Here is an 18,963-nt window from a genome sequence, read left to right on the forward strand (position 1 = left end):
ATGGTTTTGTGGGCTCAGCAGCCAACCTTCTGTGAAAGTGTTTCATTCAGATTAATTAAGACCCTCCCCAAAAAAAACCAAGAAAAACAGTATCTTACTTAGGAAGCTCGGTATAAAAGTAGAGAAGAGGATCTCTAGCAAACATGGAGATAGAAGTTAGATTTTAAAGCCCTAGGAGCAAGAAAAAAATGTGCCTCCTTTATTTTTAAATGCCTTTGAACATTTTCAGATCTGTAAAAATATTCAGTTAGAACAACTGTAATCAAAATAATATACTGTGTATTTTTGTAATCTAGTTTGAGGATTCTTTTCCACTCCTAAAACATAACACAGGCTCATTTTTAGGTAGAGAAACATTTTTATTTTTGCAATTTATTTTTCCTCTGAAGAAAATGCGCTTTTAAATTATGTGCAGGATGGATTCATAAATTTGAAGCAGTTTGCAGGCTGTTAGAGCTGAAAAATTTGAGAGTTTGCAGTGTTCGGGCCAGGTATTCTCACATCCAGCCGTTTCGGCTGAGAGAGTTGCAATGGCTGGGTACAATTCAGCTGATGACTTGCTCTCTGTTATGCTGTCAGCGGAGCTGCCGAGCATTTCTGACTCAGGTGGGCAGAACACTTCACACCCCAGTAGCCATGACCACAGACTGGGAGGAACCCAGCAGGAGCTATTGTTGCCAACGGAGAATTTGTCAGAGCAAGAAGCTCGCTGGGGAAGGGAGGAGCAGGCCAAAATCAGCAGCAAGGCTGGTCTGTGGGAGGAAGATCATGGTGGGGGGGGCGGATTTTTGGTTGGTGGCAAAGCACCAAGGCATAGAAAAAGCGCGCTTTAGTGCTGTGTTTATTCAAATGAATGTATTGAAGAGCCCTCTGAACATCCTTTGAGCTGCTACGCCTTACTTACTTGGAGAGGTGATATGCCGGAGATATAAATTGTTCTGTGAACGTCGGAGTGGTGCCAGGGACCGTGTGAGCCGGGGGCAGGACATGCCTAGCAAAACTCCCAGATCTTCCTGGGAGTGGCACGCTGCACGAGTGCCAGGAGAAGCTTCTCGATTTACAGCTGAGGTACACGTATGTCAAGCTAGCTTGTTACCCGAGAATCTGCAGGAAAAGTCTTCCCCAAGTTTGCGTCCAGCTGTTTGAGGGGTAGGTTTGGTATTGTAGATCAAGTACCTGTGCACCAAGAGCTTAAAATTTTCATCAGAAAGAGAATTCCTAACCATGTTTGCCTCATCACCAAGTATCTGTAGAAGATGGAGAAAACAAATAGTTTGGAGAGTTTCTTGTTCAGTGCTGAGTAGCTGTAGCGTATACAGCACTGCCTCGTGGATTTAAGCACGCTCCGTGGAGTTCAGGACATTGCGAGAACTTCCTGCCTGAACACGAACCATAGCTCCAGCTGGACACTTCTGAACCTCCACCTTGTCTTATAATCTTCATATTAACATCCTCACCCCATTGCTTTTCCAATATTTGCAGGATGCAGTACAGATCTTTACATCCTTTAAGAACATCTATGGATTTCATTTGTAGTAGTGATTTTTATTGCTTCTTTTTCTTCAGCCAAATTCTGAAACTAGATACGCCTCAGACTTCTTTTAATACCCTCCTTCCTTTTTATTTTCACAGCAGGTGGAACATTTTCTACACTAGGGTTTTTGGATTTAGTTTTTTCCCCCAAATCTTGTCCTTCCACCTATTCTCCTTAGAAGAGCACCCTATCTCTGCTTTTGAGTTCTGATCTTTCCTTGTGCAAACCATCTTCTCTGAAAATTGGCAGTGGTACGCATCTTAATCCATGGCCTAGCAAGTCTTCCTGTGCGCTGTTGTCTCCATACAACTTTTTGCATTTGCAGGCGTGAGCTGTAACCAGCTCTGGTGACAGTTTTTCTGTTAAAGAAGAAGAAAAATGACATTGTAAAATCTGGAGCTGATCAACAAATCTGTTGGCGAAGCTCAGAGGAACTCACAGCATTCTGAAGTTAGTGTACTGCTATTATTGCTGCTCACATGCTGCTTATTGTATCACAGAGATCATTTGATTACAGCCTAGTTGCACTCTTAATTAGCCTATGCAGAAGCCTGCCAAGTTTGGAAAAAAAAAAAAGTTTAACTGAGAAGTGAGACATTAACTATTTGAGAGATAATAACATCCATAAACTTGGTAGTCCCCTTCAGCAGTTTAACTTTCTTCTCATCGAAACCTCATTTTCAAGTTAAGTAGTAAGAAAAAGAGAATCCAGAAGTTGGGGGAAAAAAGAGTACCTGCCCTGTGAGACCTTAGGCCCAGAGTTTTTGCTTCAAAAATCCTTCCTCAAGGCTTAGGTTTCAAAGTCTGCCCTAGATAAATGACAAGAAAGATTGGCTTGGTAACTCCAGAGCTGGTTTGCAAGTGACAGGGTGGGATCTCGGCCCCTTATCCGGCTTCAGGTTCTCCATACGGCCACAGGCACATCATGTGGACGTTTGCCTGAGAGCTTTGTCCCTACAGAGCCTTATCCTGCAGGACTGGGTGTAGATGTCAGTTTGCTGCTGACCTTTAAACGACTGTAAAACTGTAACTTGGCCCCACTGCAAGCACTCCCACTAATTTTATACTTCCTGGGGCTTATCTATTATGCAAAACCAGACAGGTTTCACGAGCTGGGAAGTTGTGCAGAAGAGCAGCTTTTATCACGGCCCAGTACTATGTATGTGTCTATTCTTTGTTTTGACATCAGCTCAATTGTGTCCTGTTTAGATAATTGACCAGAGAAGAGCTACAAAAACTTTCCATGCTAGATAAGGTATCCATCTTGAGGAAAAACCTGACAGAAAAGACAAAAAGGAGACAAGGCATTTTTCTTTGTTTCTCCAGCTAATTTGTAAAATATACAACTCTCACACGGTTTTTTAGAGCAATACAGACCCTGCAGGACAGTCGTAAGCCTCCATACCTTACAGGAATAGTCTAAAAACATTGTGATGTTGGGTTGGATATACAATTTGAAATGTGTCTATAGATTTAAAAAAAAAATCATTCGCCTAATTCTAGTCAGCTTCTTTTAAACTAGATTCACTAGTCCCACCACAGAATGGCTGGATCTTTAAAATGTCAGGTAGCTGGCAGGGGGGCACAATCAGAATCCACAAATGTTTGGTGAGTATAAATACCAAAGCAGGAGATTCTCTAGTCAGGATGCAAAGAGGTCAGTATCAATTAGCTTTGTTACAGCTATTGATATGAGCACATCCTAACAGCCCGGTTGAACTTTTTGGATGAAGAAACAGCCATTAACTGGCTCCCACCAGGGTATATCTGAGACCTCATTACTAAATCAGACAGAATTCTTAGGCCGGTTAAGTTACAGGAATTGATGCTAAGCTAGGTGAGCAAGGGGAATACAAAGATAGCAACAGACTCTGGAGATTCTGGGAGGAAAAAAGGTGTTCCGGGTGGGAAGGAGGAAGAAGAGGCAGGGCAAGAGAATCAAGTTGCTCTGCAAGAAATAAAACAAACAAGGCGGGGTTTGATTGATTGTTTTAATGGACTTGTGTTCTTTGTCTCCCAAAATCTCCTCTGCCATAACAACCTCAGGTTCTCTTCCGAAACCCACTCTCCATATAGGGCACATGCTATGCTCAATCAAAAATCTTTGAGCATACTCTGGCAGGCTGGCGGCTCTCAATCGCTATATAAAGGCTGGCTTCCACCTGCCTTTTCCACAGCGCAGGCATTTAATTACGTGCTTTGTCCTCTGTACAGCTGCAGTTTTTCACAGACCTTATTTATCTTGAGATTTCAGCTCATCTTTCAAATTTGGTTGAAATTGGGTCCCAAAGTTTTTAAGGAGAATTGCTGAATGTACAGAGAGATAAACAACACAATCTCATAAACCTCATTTCAAAGGCAACCAGGCTAAAAAATGCCAGTTTTTAATTTCTGATCCTGTTCATGCCAAATGTTGTCTAACATTTCAGCAGCAATCTGTGGCCCTGAGAGCCTCTTTCAATATCCTATCAAGAATATAAAATAAATTGTGATAAATGTAGTCAGGATAAAATAAAATGAGTTGAAATTGGTTGCTGGGATGCATAACTGAAGTTGACAGGCAGTTGAGAGGAAACTTGCAAGAAAATGCTTATTTTATGTATTTCTTTGGGGCTTAGCAGCCTGGAGCTGTCAAGATGGTTTTGCACATGCTCGGCAGCAAAAACAAGGGAACTGAGCGATTTTACCAGCGAAAATGTAAGTTCCTACTGCATTAAGAAAACCTTTAAGGTTAGAAATGCTATTAATGCCTATAACTTGAATGAATTTACTTAAATACATATTTAGGGGCCTAATCTTCCCTTGTAAAACTACATCCTGAATTTCTTTAGTAGCCTGTTGTGACAATTTTACCAAGGGCTTGTGAAAACCTAAATAGAATATAGTAGTAAGTTCTCCTTCATCCATACCGCTCTTGAACGACTCAGATACCAGTAAGAGACTGATGAGACAGATATTTCTACTCTAGAAATTATCGTTTCTTAGATCACCTCATAAAATGATCTTTGAGGTGCTGTATCATTCCATTTTTAAGTAGAACTTCAAATGATCATCTAATACAGAATTCACTGTATTAATAATTCCTTGGATTACCTTTCAGAAATACAGGTTCAGTATGTTACCCATTGATCCTTTTAACGGCAAATGTTTATAGTGAGAGTTTGCATATATCCTGTAGCAGCTACACTATTTCGTTTTTGAGGTCCTCCAGAAATCCTCGGGGCGTACCCTATGAGACTGGTAACTTGCACTTTGGCATTTTTCTGATGCCTTCAACTCTAACAGCTACTGTATATTTCTAAAGAAATATTATTACTGTATATTTCTAAAGAATAATTTATCATTTAAAAAAAAATCAGACAAACTAACTCAGGATAAATGCGTAGAAGATAGAAGGTCTGAAATTAAGTGGCAGAACCGATTTGAAACAAGACATTATGGAGCCTTTTTCCTGACAATCAACGTTAAAATAACGTTAGCTAGTAAGCTCAAATAAATAAAAAATAAGTCCAAAAATAAATCAAAGTAGGTATAATAGAATGATGTTAGTCTCAAGTTTGCTTCAAGACATCCTGTCTCTTCTGGTAACACTTTTTAAGTTTTATCGTGCTCACTCAAGAGCAGTTACACATAATGGAAATGAATACAAGCTAAAAAGAGTTCCAAGTTCCCAAATCCCAATGGCTATTGTCTGCAAAAAGAAAAGATCTGTTTTCATCTATAAACCAACGGAATTACTCAGGATTCAGTAATTCAGGGCGTAATTCAGTCCTGTGTGGAGCACCAGGGTAAGACCGATGCACAGTTAATTTATCAACACCATATTAAATTCACTTGAACTCGTACTTCCAGCCCCGGAGGACCCACGTTCAGTCGGTGCTCCTAGCGGAGCGGGTGGCCAACTGCCTTCACGCATCCCAGGACAAAGCACGCCCGTTTTGGCACCATCCGTCTTGCTTCCTGTAGGGAGAAATGGAGAAGAAAACATATGTGGTATGCTCTTTCAATATCTCTTTGGAAGACACACAAATACCTCAGTATTGGGCAATCGGTTAGGAATGAGAATATAATAAAAACATAATATATAAACCACATATATTCCACTTGCAGGCCTCTGTCTAGCCAAATGTTTTCAAAGACTCTTGTTAAATCTCCTTTTTGTTGCTGATGGTTGGGGATATTTCCTTTGATTTCTTCACGGTTCTGATGACTGCAGCAGCATCCCTAAAATGCTCCCTAGCTGCATCTCAAAATAGTCTGATTAATCAATCTTATTCAAGAGTGATGAACTTTGTTCTTCCATGCAGCTTTTGAGTTTGCATCTAATATTGTAAAATCAACTGAGGTGCAACACAGAAACAAACTGAATTTTCCATGGGAAAGTAGATACACCCAAAGCAATGCCAAGTTGCCCGTTTTCAAAATGAGCTCTCAACAATTCAAGAATTTTCACACTTTTACATTCAATATATAGGTGCTCAGATGTCACTGACGCACTCAAACACTACAATGAAAGGAACTAAATAAGATCCATATATGGACCTACATTTTATACATAACAGCCTTGAAACCCAGACCTCTCAAACCCTCCTTCCAGCTAACTGGTTACTGAAAGTTATTGCAGCCCTTCAAGCGCGGCCAGGTACTGATGTTCGCCCCCATCTTGTACACTAAATGTCAGAAATAAAAGTTATTTAGATTAAATTCAGCTTTTTAATGACTTAAGTCTTTCATACCTTTCTGGAGCTTTTTCTAAACAAGAAGGAAGAGTGTCTAGCTTCCTTTCTCAGAAAGGTCAGTAGGGAAGTAAAGAGCAGTGCTGATTTATCTTCATCATTTGGTGACAAGTTCTGTGAAGGAAGTTGCCATTTTACATCACTTTTTTCAGAATGAAGCCATGTGCTAACTTACAATTCATCACTTCTATGCCATTTATTTGGTGGGTATCCTGACATCCTTCTTGGATACTTGCCACTTTGGTGACAAGATGTTTGCAAACATTTTAAAATTATTTTTGTGAAAATGATCTTTGCGTTGTATTGATGGACGAATCTGAGGAATCATCCTTGGGGACACTTCCAGTCATGCACTAACTCGCTAATATATATATATATTTAAACTAGTCCACATCAAGAATAATTTCAGGTTTTTAATCCAAGGTACAGGATTACTTAAGCAGGACTCACTTTGACTCTTCAGCTAAATGTGTCATTTTTTATAAAACTAGACTATGGGCAGACAGGTGAGGCGGTTAGAGAAGGTTCTCAGGACATCTTCGATGAGGCAGAAAGGCCATGTGAGATCCAGCAGCTCTAACTACTTTCCACTAGTGATGGAAAATAGCAGCCTTATCCACAATTTACATGTTTTATCACTGGCACCTGACACAGAGTCAGAATCTGACTCATTTTAGACCACTGGGGGAGAAAAAAGGAACAAAAAGAAAAGAAAATCTAAAATGCATCCATCCTTCACTAAAATCTCTCAGTTGGGTCAACCTACAAGAGTGTCCTGAGGACGATCCAAAAGCACAATCAGATTACAAAGGAAAGGAATGAAATATTTCATTCCCTTGCGCAAAGCTTGAAGTTTGGCTTGTAAATCACAGGCTGTGGCCACGGAAAGAAATAAAGATAGCTAGGACATATTCCTAAAAATGTTAGTAAGTGTTTTATTCCAGAAAGGTGGTAACACTCCGACGATCTTGCTTTTGCTACGTGGGGGAAGAGAAGCTCAAAGCCCTACAGAAGCACACAAAGGCTGCGTAAGGATACTCCTATATACAGTATAATCATGTAGTCTGAGAATCAGCACAGACAGGTATGTAAGAAAGTCACAACAGTCAGGATTTTGAGCAAGCAGCTTTCAGAAAAGTAGCTCCTGACAGCAGGAGAGCACACGACAGAGCTGCCAACTCTTCTTTTTTTCCCCAGCAGGCCATAAATTTGCAGAATCATCTCCTGGTCTCCGGAGAAATGCCCTTTGCTAGGCTGCCTTTCCTCATTTTCCTGTTCCCAGGAAAAAAACAGTCAATCAGCAGATCTCCATTTTCTAGCAGCAGCCTGGTTAGCACCGAGAGCAACCAACGCTGCGCCTTCCAGTCCTGACCGTGTTTGCCGACTTTTAAGAGCTATTCCTACGGACTTCCTGGACTGCCTTCCCTGGCCCATGTGAGGGTAACCCCCCAAAAATCCTGCCGTCCTCTCTAGTGCGTGGATAACCCTGCCTCGCTACCCATCCACTTTTAATTAAATATGGTTAGGCACAGGGAAGAATAACTAAACACTTACAGAAGAAAGGATGAGAGGGAAGAAGAAAGAACTAAATGCTGTGTTAAAGGGAGAATAAAAGATATCTGGGGTAATTTTCTCCCCCGCCCCCGTCCCTCAATTTCTTTCTCTCATATAAGAAAGAGAGAAGCAATGTAAATAAACATGCATATATATGCTTTCATATGCAAACATGTCTAACTCTACAAATGAGTTTTTGCTCCTAGCTGCCGACAAGTACGCCTGACAGTCTGAGATAGTGAAAGTGCAAGTCATCGAACAAAAAGCTGTATGGAGAGCAGCAGGGAAAATGCATTTGAAGGAAAGGGAAACCGCTTAAAGCCTGTCTTTTTAAGAGACAAAGTTCCCTGGTCAAAACTGCAATAAGCAAGACAAAATAAAACATTCCACACTGGGGGAAAAGTGCAGGAAATATAAGAATAGAAGACAGCAGGAGAGTATCTGTTCAAGAGACAGCATATGCAAAGGTGAGTAATGTCTAATTCCTTGGATCTGTTTCAAATGGCAGCATTCATGAAATCCAGAGGAGTGGAAATGGTGTTTGGCAAAAATAGCCCACTTAAAGGGGAACGAGTGCAGCATCTATTGACATATGGGGCTGTTAGCAAACAAAAACTATGGTTAGTGGCAATTAGGGTTGTTGCTGGAGATGTTCCATTCACTCCAAAACCAGAAATAATGGAAAGGAGTGAATGGAAAGGCTGATGTTTTCCTTCCACAAAACTATTAACACTGCCTACAGTATTGTACCCTACTTCACAAGGGTTCCCCTGTATTTCCTGGAGATATCAAAAAGCAATACATACCTGTGCTTCATCTATCATATGCTCCAGTCTGGATTCTTTATGCACTTTTAAGGATTATTGTTTTTCCTGTATCAGTTAATTTTTCATCGTGTTACCACAAAATATTAGGTACCTCTGAAAACATATAGTCTATATTTGGGTGGTTGCCATTTCAATGAGCCTTTTCTACAAAATAAAGGTTTAAAGCTTATGTTAAAAATGAACCCTGTAACATAACTTGAAGCAAGTTGCAGCAAATGCTGTGCCATCATACCATCTGTGTTCAAGTACAGCTCTCAAGCTCTCCTCCTATTGCTTCCTAAAGTGGAAAATAATGATAAAAAATAAAAACAGATAAGATGAAGAAGCATTGTGTATTGGAATACATTATGAACGCGAGCCTTACGATGCTTGTTTCAAAAATGAACTCCTCTGTATCTGTACACCTCAAGAAAGCATCACTGGGGAAGTAAAAAGGAAGGTTATATTCTTCTTCACATTTAAATTAAGCAACAGTGATGTTCTCACCTGACACAGCTAGTAAATTTTGGTGAGCTTTGCTCTACCCAGTATTGCCCACTTTGCTTTTTTTTAGCTCTCTTCACAAGCGTTCCAGCAATATTCCACAGGAACGTGAGTGAAATTCATTAAACCTTGGAGTAAATGGAAGGCACTAGAACTGATGAGAAATCAAAAAAAAAAAAAAATACCCCACTGTTAAATCAATGTCTAAGACAACAGAAGTTGCTGGACAAAACTTACATGGTGAAAAATACACATTATGGCAAACCCCAACATATATCTTAGGCCATGAGAAAGGGTAGTAAGAGATCCATAAGCCAATGCTATAGGTAAAATGTCACCACAGAAAACGTAACTGTTCTTTATATGATACAATTTTAAGGGTAAATGAAAAAAAGCCCTATTCTTAAAAAGCCAACTTCGTCATGCAGAGCTTAAAATAGCACCTTTGATTCAGTCACAACACAGGATTGTTGTTTTGAAGATTTAGAAATAAAACCCCTGTTCTGGTCATTTTATCGCACTGTCAGGTCTAGAGTCACTTCATCCACACAAGGTGGAAGGAAGGAAGACAAGAAACATGCCGAGAAGCTACCCCAGAAGCGCCTGGAAAAGACAGAGAGAGGCATTCAGGCAAGACTAGGAAGCATGAGGCAGAAGGCAGCGCATCTGCAGGAGAACCTGTTGACGCTGCTTTCTCTGGTGCCGTACCAACCTGGTCCCGGCCAGTCACTTGTCAAGAACACAAATACATTCGTAACTTCCTCTTGCTTTCCGAGAAGCAAGCACCTCACTCTTCCTATGCTATTCCCACATACTGCCCTACCAACAGATTTTTATGACTCTGTCTACATAAATACATGCCCATCCTGCGCTGTGGCTATTTCTGCATGAGTTGTTTTGAACGATTAGTCAAGCAACTATTTGTGATCCGAGCAGGAGTCGCTCAGAAAGCTGCTGCCGCTTGATTTCCAGTTACGGCTCCACAGCTGGGATACGGTAACCGACCACGTGGCCAAAGCCTGAGGTTTTATATGAGACCTGGCACTGAAAAGGGATAGGGCGGAGTGCTCACCCGAGCCTCCCATAGGCACTAGAGTCTGGAGCAAGCCCCTGGGGGGGGAAGCTCCCTCTCCCGCTGGAGATGCTCCCGTTTCGTGGCATTGCCAGATACAACGTGAGTCTGGAAGAGAAAATCTCCCTCCCCCCTCTATCCTACCTGACCCTTTTCAAAAACCGTATCGAGGTGCTTTCTCCATCTTATTATTCTCCATCTTATTTCTAATTCTGTGACACAGCGCTGATCCCAGAGCCGAGGAGAAAGCGTATGAGAGGTCAGGCCGCCGCCTACTTGAGTCAGGGAATCAGGCTGGGGCAAGCTCTTCAAAAAGGGACAAGTGAATGCAGGCTTTGAACACCTTTGGGAAACGCTCTTTTTTCAAAAAACCATTTCCAACAACAGCTATATTTATTATTTTAATACTCTTCCTACTCCTGTCAGCACGTTCTCATCAACGTTTGCGTGGTGCTGGCCGAAATGTCCGTTTGCCTTTCCAAGGGAGAGGCTTACAAAAGGACTGTTTGCATCTGCAGAGCCCGGCTGTGTTTCCACCCCACCGGTGCCAGGCAGGGTCTCTCGGGGCCCTGCCGCCACTCCCCGGGCTCCGGCCCAAGCTCCCTGTGCCTGCTCTTCTGGGCCTTTCCAACCCATAACCTCCTTCACATCCCTGGTCCAGGATTAGGTTCCCAGCACGCGGTCCGATGCCTTGGTCGGCACGCACAGGCCGTCACACAGAGCCACGCGCAGCGGGACGGTCCCTGGGGCTCCCCCACCGCCCTCCACTGCAAGGGGAGCGGTGCCGGACCCTCAGCCAGGCCCCGCGGGGGCTTGGCGAGGGGGCTCAATTGGAAAAACTCGGCCCGCGTGGAAAACACAAAGCCAGGAGAGGTCGCTTGGGGCGTGCGGTAAATGGCGGGGCGGGGTGACACCCACACACAACCCGCGGCCGCATTAGGTGGTGCCCCCCGTTTCCACACGGCGCCCTGTGCCGCAGGCCCGGGGACAGCTCCGCCACCGCCGATCTCCCCGCCGGGCGGCGGCCGGGCCGGGCCGGGCCGCGAGAGGCGGCTGGCGGAGTGTCAGAGGCCAGGGCTGAGGGGGCGGGACGCCGCCTCGCCCCGGCCCGGCCCGGCCCGGCCCTGCGGCAGCCCCGCAGCGCGCACACCCCCCGCTCGGCTCCGCAGTCGAGGGGGAGGGCGGGGGCAGAGGCGCGCGCCCGCGGGCGGGGCCGCCGGTTCTAGGCGTGTCCCGCCGTCCCGCGCGCCGCCGGCGCCCGCGGCGGTTGGCGAGGCCTCCACCCTGTGGCGCGCCGAGGGAGGCGCGGGCTCGTGCTCGCGCCTTCGCCGTTGCCATGGCCCCGCTTGACGTCACGGGCGGTGCGCTGCCCGTGCGTTGCGGCGCGGTGATTGGCGGAGACGCCGTGTGTGGCGCTGGGAGAGAGGCTGCAGCGCAGCGAGCCGCGAGCCAGGCACAGTCCGCGCCGGCCGCCCGCCCCGAGACACCCGCCGCCGCGCTCCCGCCGCGCACAGGTAACGGGGCCCGCCGCGCCGCCCCGCCTCCGGCCCCCGCGCCGGGCGGCCGCCCCGGGACCCTGCCCCCCGCCCCCGGGGGCTTGGGGGGCCGAGCGAGGCGGCCGGCGGGCAGCGCCGAGCCCTCCCTACCCCCCCTTCGGCCTCGCCGGCGGCGGCAGCAGGGCGGCTCCGTGGGGAGGGAGCGGGGCGGCGGGAGCAGCCTGCCCTGCGGGGGCCGCTGCGGAGGGCGGCGGGGGCCGCGCAGGTGAGGCCGCGGCTGCCCCTCCCCGCCGGCGGGGAGGGGGGGAGGGGAAGAGGCGGCGGGGCGGGGGAGGGGGCGGCAGGTGAGGGCCCCGCCCGTGGCGCGGCGGGCGGGGGCGACCCCACGCCCGTGGGCGCGGGAGGGGGAGGTGGGGGGCGCCGCCTCCGCCGGGCGGGGGCGGGGGGCCGGCCGGCGCGCGGGGCGCGGGCGGCCGCCGCTGGGTGTGGTCTCCCGCCGGGAGCGCTGCCCGGGCGCGGAAGAGCCGCAGCGGCCGCCCCTCGGTCGGACTCGCTTCCCTCCCCTCCGCCCAGTCCCCCGCCCATCCTCCCCCACCCCCCGTCCCGGCCGAGGGTTTCGGGGGGTAGCGGCGTCTCCCACGGGACGGGACGGGGCGGGGGGGGCTCCTCCTCCGCCGCCCCCTCTCCCCCGCGTCCTCCGGGGCTGGGCCCGCGGGCTTCCCCTCGTCCGGCCGCTGCCGGGGCGGGGACGCGGCATCCTCCTCCACCGCCGCCCCCGGCGCTGGGCGGAGGTGAGCGGGATTAACGCGCGCTGAAGTGGGCTGGGCTCCGGCGCCGATCCGCCATGACAAAGGCGGCCGGCGAGGCGCTCGGTGTCCCCGCGGCGGGCGGATGCGGCGGCCGCAGCGCGGGGAGGGGCGGCGGGAGGGGCGGCCCGGAGCGTGCCTCCTCGCCCCGGGGGGCCGTGCCTCCTCGCCCCGGGGAACCGCGCCGCCCGCTCCTCCCCCGGTCCGCTCCATTTTCTGCTGTCACCTCGCGTGCGGGGGAATCGCGGCAGCGCCCAGCCCTCGCCGCGCCGGCGGGCGGTCGCCCTCGGCCGCCACTGGCCGCCCGGGAAGGATGCTGCCGTAGCAGCCTGCGGGCAGCCTGGTGGCCCGGTAGACCGGCGTTGGGGCCGGCGTTTTAACCACGCTCGTCCTGATCACACCGGGTGGTAAATAACCGTAGCTAAAACCTTGCCTTAAAATGGCTCCTTAACCGGCTGTTCTCCGTGCGGTCAAGTTTTCAACGCACGTTGGCAAACGCTGCGGAACAGCCGCTGAGTTTGCGCCCCGGTGCTGGGGGTAGGAGCCACTAAAACTTTCCCTTTTAGGTGACTGGAATGTTAAAACGTGCTTAATTTATTCCTAAATGGAAGATAATGCTGCTATTGTTTGTGGTAACTTCACGTAAAATGGCAAAAAGCTTGATGGTTAAAGATGCTGGATTGTTGTGTATGGAACATATAGAAATACATAAAGCATACGTGACCAAAATTGGTTCTTGCTTTAATAATCTAGTCAAGCTTTAAAGGATGATGTATCCCAAAGCATATTGCCAGGGCCTCAAAATGATCAAGTCAAGATACATAAAAGGATGGGGGGTGAGAGAGGATGTACCAAAAAAAAAAAACCTGTTCAGTGGACCTTGATTTTTTTACAAGTGCTGACAAGATGCAGGTTACGAAGCATCTCAGCCAGGTTGTGTTATCTGAAATACTGATGTTGAAGTAATGTTTTTAAATAGTAAAATTTCCTTTTGTCTCTGTAAGCATAGCCTCTCGGGCAGAGAAGCAGTACCTTGCTCAGAATGTCGACCGTATCCCATTTTGGGAAAGAAAGCTAACGTTGTTGAAGGGTGTACACCTTGAAATTTAGATACTTGGTGGATTATGACTTTGTAACATCCAGTGTAGGATTTGATTTGCAGATCCCTGTGCCAAGTCTTTCTGCACGTAACTGTAAGATTCTGTTAAGGCACAGAGCGTTGCCTGGTACTGTTTGTCCAGCCTTTATTTGGTCTGTTCCTGTGAAGAACTTACTGTTGGACGTTTTCTGTGTCAATTTTGTTATATTGGATGCAGTTGATGCTGCAGCTTGACTGTAGTCTTATGAGAGAGTGATGGCAAAGAACTAGGATTGTTTATGTGCAGGAGATGGGAATGATTTGCTTTAAATTCACCTTTGGATGCTTTTGTTTGCATTTATTAAAATAATAACATACTTCTAAAAGTTAACAATTTTTCAGGAGAAAGCAGTGACTTTTAAGTCTTCGATCCACATATCCATGTATTAGAGCATAGAGTGTTTGTATGCCTTGTGTTCCGCGTTTCAGTTGTACCTCTTGCAGTTCCAAACTACTTAGAGAATGGTTGCTCTGCATATGAAGTTAAAACACTTTTGTCCTTGATCAATGTCTGAATAATGCCTCACTATTTTTCCTCTTTAGAAATATCAGCATGGATAAAAATGAGCTGGTGCAGAAGGCCAAACTGGCTGAGCAGGCTGAAAGATATGATGACATGGCAAGTTGCATGAAGTCTGTGACTGAGCAAGGAGCTGAGTTGTCCAACGAAGAGAGGAATCTTCTCTCTGTTGCCTATAAAAATGTTGTAGGAGCCCGTAGGTCATCCTGGAGAGTCGTCTCAAGTATTGAACAAAAGACGGAAGGCGCTGAGAAAAAACAGCAGATGGCTCGAGAATACAGAGAGAAAATTGAGACTGAGCTAAGAGACATCTGCAATGATGTGCTGGTGAGAAATAATGAAACTGTTGATTCATTCTTACTTAAGAGTTGCAGGTTAAATGGTGCTGGGCCCTCTGGGACTACTTCTAGTCTGTCAGTAAAGCTGTGGTCTTCTATATTCTGAAGAACAAGGTTTAAAAAAAGTCTGACTTCTCTTTCCTTCTAATGTATTGATTATTTATATAAAAATCATCATCGTTAGTGAATTTGGAGACATGTTGAAACGTTGTTGTATGAAAAGTCAACATATTTCTTTGAGGCTGAACTAGATACAGGTTTAGTTTGGGGTTTTCTCCTCCACCCTCCCCCCTCAGTGCAATTTTTGTATCCTAGATCGCTTTGATTTCTGCAACTTTAATATGCTGCTCTAGTTGTAAGAGGTAATTCTTACTCTACGGAAATTGTGCCCCTCCCTGGATAAGATGATGTAATGTTAGTTATGACTCAGCCATGCAGAAAATTGTCTGCAGGAAGAGGCAGTAGAAATGCTGTGATACCCTCTTAAACTTAAAATTTTTAGTAGCAAACTAAAAGGGTGTTCAAGTTAAATGTTTTCTGTGGCTTGTCGTTATGTTAAAATGTGCATGTACCCGGCAAACAAGCCTATATTTTCGTTAGGAGACTGGTTTATGAAATCCGAACCTCTTCCAAATGCTTATTCCAGATTGTCAGGTTTTTTTCAACTGCACACGCCTGTGGTGCTTCAGCGAGCACACGATTAATGGATGTCCAGTTCTGCGACCGCTTGTGAGGTAGATGTTACTGTCAGCAATGGAATTGTCCACTGGACTGTGGACCCCGCTGGTGTGTCATCCCATATGTGACGAGGGATCATGTACCTGGTGGTGATAGAATGACACATGATATGAGGGAAGTGTTAAATAGCTAAGTATGTGCTTAAAGATCTGATGTCAAACGAAAATTAAGATCAATGAGTGGTATAAATTTTTGCTTGCTGTGTAAGATAACTAAATGACATGGGCGGTGATCGCTTGTAGAATACTGGTTCTCCAAGGGTGTATAAAAGTCGGCATGGATAACTCTGAGTCTTGGCTTCCAGTTTAGGCTGGCTTCCATAGTTATTGTAACACACCCAGTTTCGTATGTTTTGTTATCCTGTGGAAGGATAACTCTTGAACTTCCACTATGAAAATGGAAATGCCAAACTTGCACATAGGAAAGAACTAACTGACTAGTGTTGTTAAGTGGTGGCTCATCTATTTAAGCCAGGGAAATACAGATCCAAATCTGGCATTCTAATTTCTTGTTATTTATTTTTAAAATTAATTATTTATTTTATTAACGGGAAAGTCCTCAGGGGTGGATGTTTTCAGTTCAGAGTGATCTGAAATTCTTTTGTAAACTACATTTAGGTTTAAGAATCATTTAATTAAGTCATTTGGCTTAGAAACCCCCTTTTAGAAGAACTTAGTGTTTGCAATTACATTTTTTTTTCTGATAATGGAAACCAGATTGAGGTGAAACTAACTTTTATTGTGCCTGCTAAGTAGAAAAACTAAAACAAAAACCCAGCTTTTGAGTTTGCTGCAGCAGCTAAAGTATCTGGGGGGGTGCACACGGGTGGGGAATCTTGTTAAATCTTCTGAATCTCAAAATGGGCTTGAATTTCTCTTTATGTTTAATGAGAGATACATAACGTTATTCAAATAAATTATTATTCTTTGACATGTTACTACTTTTAGGCAGCAAATGTCTTGCTAATTTTTAGTGTTGCCATTCCAATTTTTCTTAATAGATTAAGGAAAAATTACCGTCCAGAAGAAACAATGCCTTAGGCAGTGAGTAGCAGTAATAAAACTACTTTTTTAGACTTAGGTTTAAAAAGAAAAAAGGAAAACTTTTTTTTTATTCAAGGGATAGGATTTTAAAATACTTTCAAGTGGCATGCACTACATTTGACATTGCTAATTGCATTGAAGAATTAGCTTTATATTTAAAAACATATTCTTGTTTCTTTGTTGGAATATCCTGTTCACATACATTCTTACTTACCTAGAAAGATGACTGACTGTATTGCTTTGTTTGACATCCACTTTGCTTTAACAGAGAAAAAAGAATTGTGGTAATGTATTTAGTTGTTTCTTATGGAAAAAAAAACCAGGAGTCTGCACAATGCTACATGCAAATGTAGAACTTGGATTTTTTTCAGAAGATCCTCTGTAATTTTTGTACAGCATAACCTAGTCTATAACTGTTTACAGAAGTGAAAAACAAGGCTTACCAAATCTTGATTGAAGTATGCCATTAATAGGACCTCAAGTGTTAACAAACTTTCAAAGCTTTCAGTCAAGAGCCTTATCAATTACAGTACAAAAACCGCTCGGAAACTTTTGTATCTTTTATTAATACTGTGAATCTGTTTGAGCTGTTGTTGTGTCTTCAATTGCCTGCTAGGCTCTTAAGTAATATTTAATACCCTGGGGTGTTACATCACAGCTGAGTGTGGAAGTTACTGGTGTCCTAACTTCAGTGTTGAAGGGAGGAAACCAATTAAGAGAATGTGTTTGTGACTAGCAGAATGTAGCCAAAGCTGGCTCCTCTGCAGCTTCTCGCTCTCTTCCCTCATTTGTTGGAATCAAATTACTAGTGGATTGGAAGAAACAGCTCCTCTAATCCAGTAGGCGCAGAGTATGCTAAACTGTGCCTGGGTCTGTGCCTGGGTTCTGTTCCCAGCTCTTCCACTAACTTAAGGGGTGAATAAGAGGAATTAATGCTGAACTTATTTCTTGCTTCATAACTATTAGACTCAGTGATAAAAATTTTAGCGGTTATGTGGGTCAGGTCCAACCATTTATTTTTCTTCTTTATACTGACCTTGCAGCAGGAAAAGCCAGCATCTACATCCTTGCCGCTTCCTAAATCTTCCCTCACTTGAACGTGCTGTGGAGTACCTCTACAGCTCTACAAACAGCTGAACTCGTCCTCTTGTTTGCTGCAGCCTCAGAGTGCTGCTGTACAAAGAAGAGACATCTAAAAACTCTTGGTCCAGCACCAATTCTGTCAGATATAGACTGGAGTATTTTCAGGTGTGGTATAACCAACTCGAATTTGGAGTTGGTCTGGTAGTGCTGATAAACTGCAGATAATTGTGACACATTGTGCATAGTACAAGTTCCTTGCACTGTAACAATAAAGACTGAATTTCCAAATCTTCAAGAATAATATAGTGTGTGTGGGAAAGGAAGTACATTGCCATACTCGAGCATCTTAAATGTACTTCAGTATTATAGAAAATTTCCAGCCTCAGAAATTTCGTATTGATACAGGAAATTGGGCTTTTTATTAAGTACTTTTCCTCATGTTAGCTAAGTGTGTGCTTCACATCCTGTTTTACTTTTTATAGTAGAAGGGAGGGTCTGTCTAAAATTACAGTATAATGATCTTTTATTTGTCATTTCCATAATAAAAATTGTTATTAATCTAACAGGTGTGGATTTTCTTCAAAATGCTTTTTGCAGTTAATGGGAAACAGAGCTGTAGCTGAAGTGGTTCAAATTAAATCTGTAGTAAGATGAATTTTTCAGCTAATGAGGATTCTGAAGTACAGAGAAGAATGTATGGAAAGGTCTTTGAATAGCTAACATCTGATACTGCCTGCACGTTAGAAATTCTCAGGAGCTCTAAACTACTAGTAGCTTTCAGGCAGTCTCTGACATGAGCTAATGTAAACTAATCATTTAAAACACAACTGGCTATCTTCACTTTAGTATGAATGCAATTCTAGACAGTTACACTCTCTTCCCTAGGCTGGCACATACAGCAGTAGTCCCCTGCATGTCCTCCAAAGTGTACCGTGTGTGACAGTTCCAATGTTCTTCCCCTATGCCCAGTCTTCTGGGTGATGTCTTTTCCTTCCCCAAGTTCCCCCGCAGTCATACCTGAAGTCAATCTCTTTGCTTGCAGTGCCCAAGCGCTCTGTTTCACTGTTTCTTTTCCCTTTTCGTTGTTCCCCTTAAAGTCTAGAGAGGTTCCTGAAACCTGGGCTCCCCTTTAGTATTCTAGAGTTACTGTTGCACGTGGGTGTTACACAGCTCTTTTTCCGCACTCGCTCCCTGTCAACAAAGCTGGAGGTTAATGGTGCTGTTCAGGACCCTCTCAGTAAGATGAATTGTTTGCTTTCTTTGCCAGGTTGTTATTTCTTCCTGACTTCATGCTCAAACACATAAAATGGTACTCCTTGTGTGCTTATCCTATTTAGATTTCTTTGCACTTGTTGTGGATGCTTCACTTTTTAGAAGTGGTAATTGTTGTGAGAAGAGGAGGTGCAGTTAAATCTCAACTAAGTGACTTTAGGTTTGTGATTCTTTTATATGTGTATTGTTTGTGGAGGGGAGTAGGAGAAGGTTTAGTAACTGGGGCTGCAGTTCACTGGGGGGAAGGGAGTGTAATTCCATTCAGAATGCATCTAAATGGCTTTTTAAAGAACATACCACAGAATTAATGCCTATTGCCGTCA

The 18,963-nt window shown here is 44.8% G+C and overlaps 1 protein-coding gene and 1 long non-coding RNA gene across 2 annotated transcripts in view; one reads left to right on the forward strand and one right to left on the reverse strand.

Annotated features, from left to right (window-relative positions):
* Nucleotides 1-371: 371 nt before the first annotated feature.
* LOC142078596 (uncharacterized) lies at nucleotides 372-6,567 on the reverse strand. The gene is made up of 3 exons (XR_012672285.1): nucleotides 6,271-6,567; nucleotides 5,381-5,494; nucleotides 372-1,893 (listed from the first exon to the last, which is right to left on the reverse strand). It is a non-coding gene; the product is annotated as an uncharacterized LOC142078596 (long non-coding RNA).
* A 4,884-nt stretch (nucleotides 6,568-11,451) lies between these two features.
* The window catches only part of YWHAZ (tyrosine 3-monooxygenase/tryptophan 5-monooxygenase activation protein zeta), a 28,141-nt gene continuing 20,629 nt past the window's right edge, over nucleotides 11,452-18,963 (forward strand). The window contains exons 1-2 of the mRNA XM_075141343.1: nucleotides 11,452-11,720; nucleotides 14,190-14,493. Coding sequence (XP_074997444.1) covers nucleotides 14,200-14,493 — 294 coding nt within the window. The 5' untranslated portion in view covers nucleotides 11,452-11,720; nucleotides 14,190-14,199. The remainder of the gene's footprint in view (nucleotides 11,721-14,189; nucleotides 14,494-18,963) is intronic.

Source organism: Calonectris borealis, chromosome 2 (genome assembly GCF_964195595.1).
Source record: "Calonectris borealis chromosome 2, bCalBor7.hap1.2, whole genome shotgun sequence".
Classification (NCBI taxonomy): Eukaryota; Metazoa; Chordata; class Aves; order Procellariiformes; family Procellariidae; genus Calonectris; species Calonectris borealis.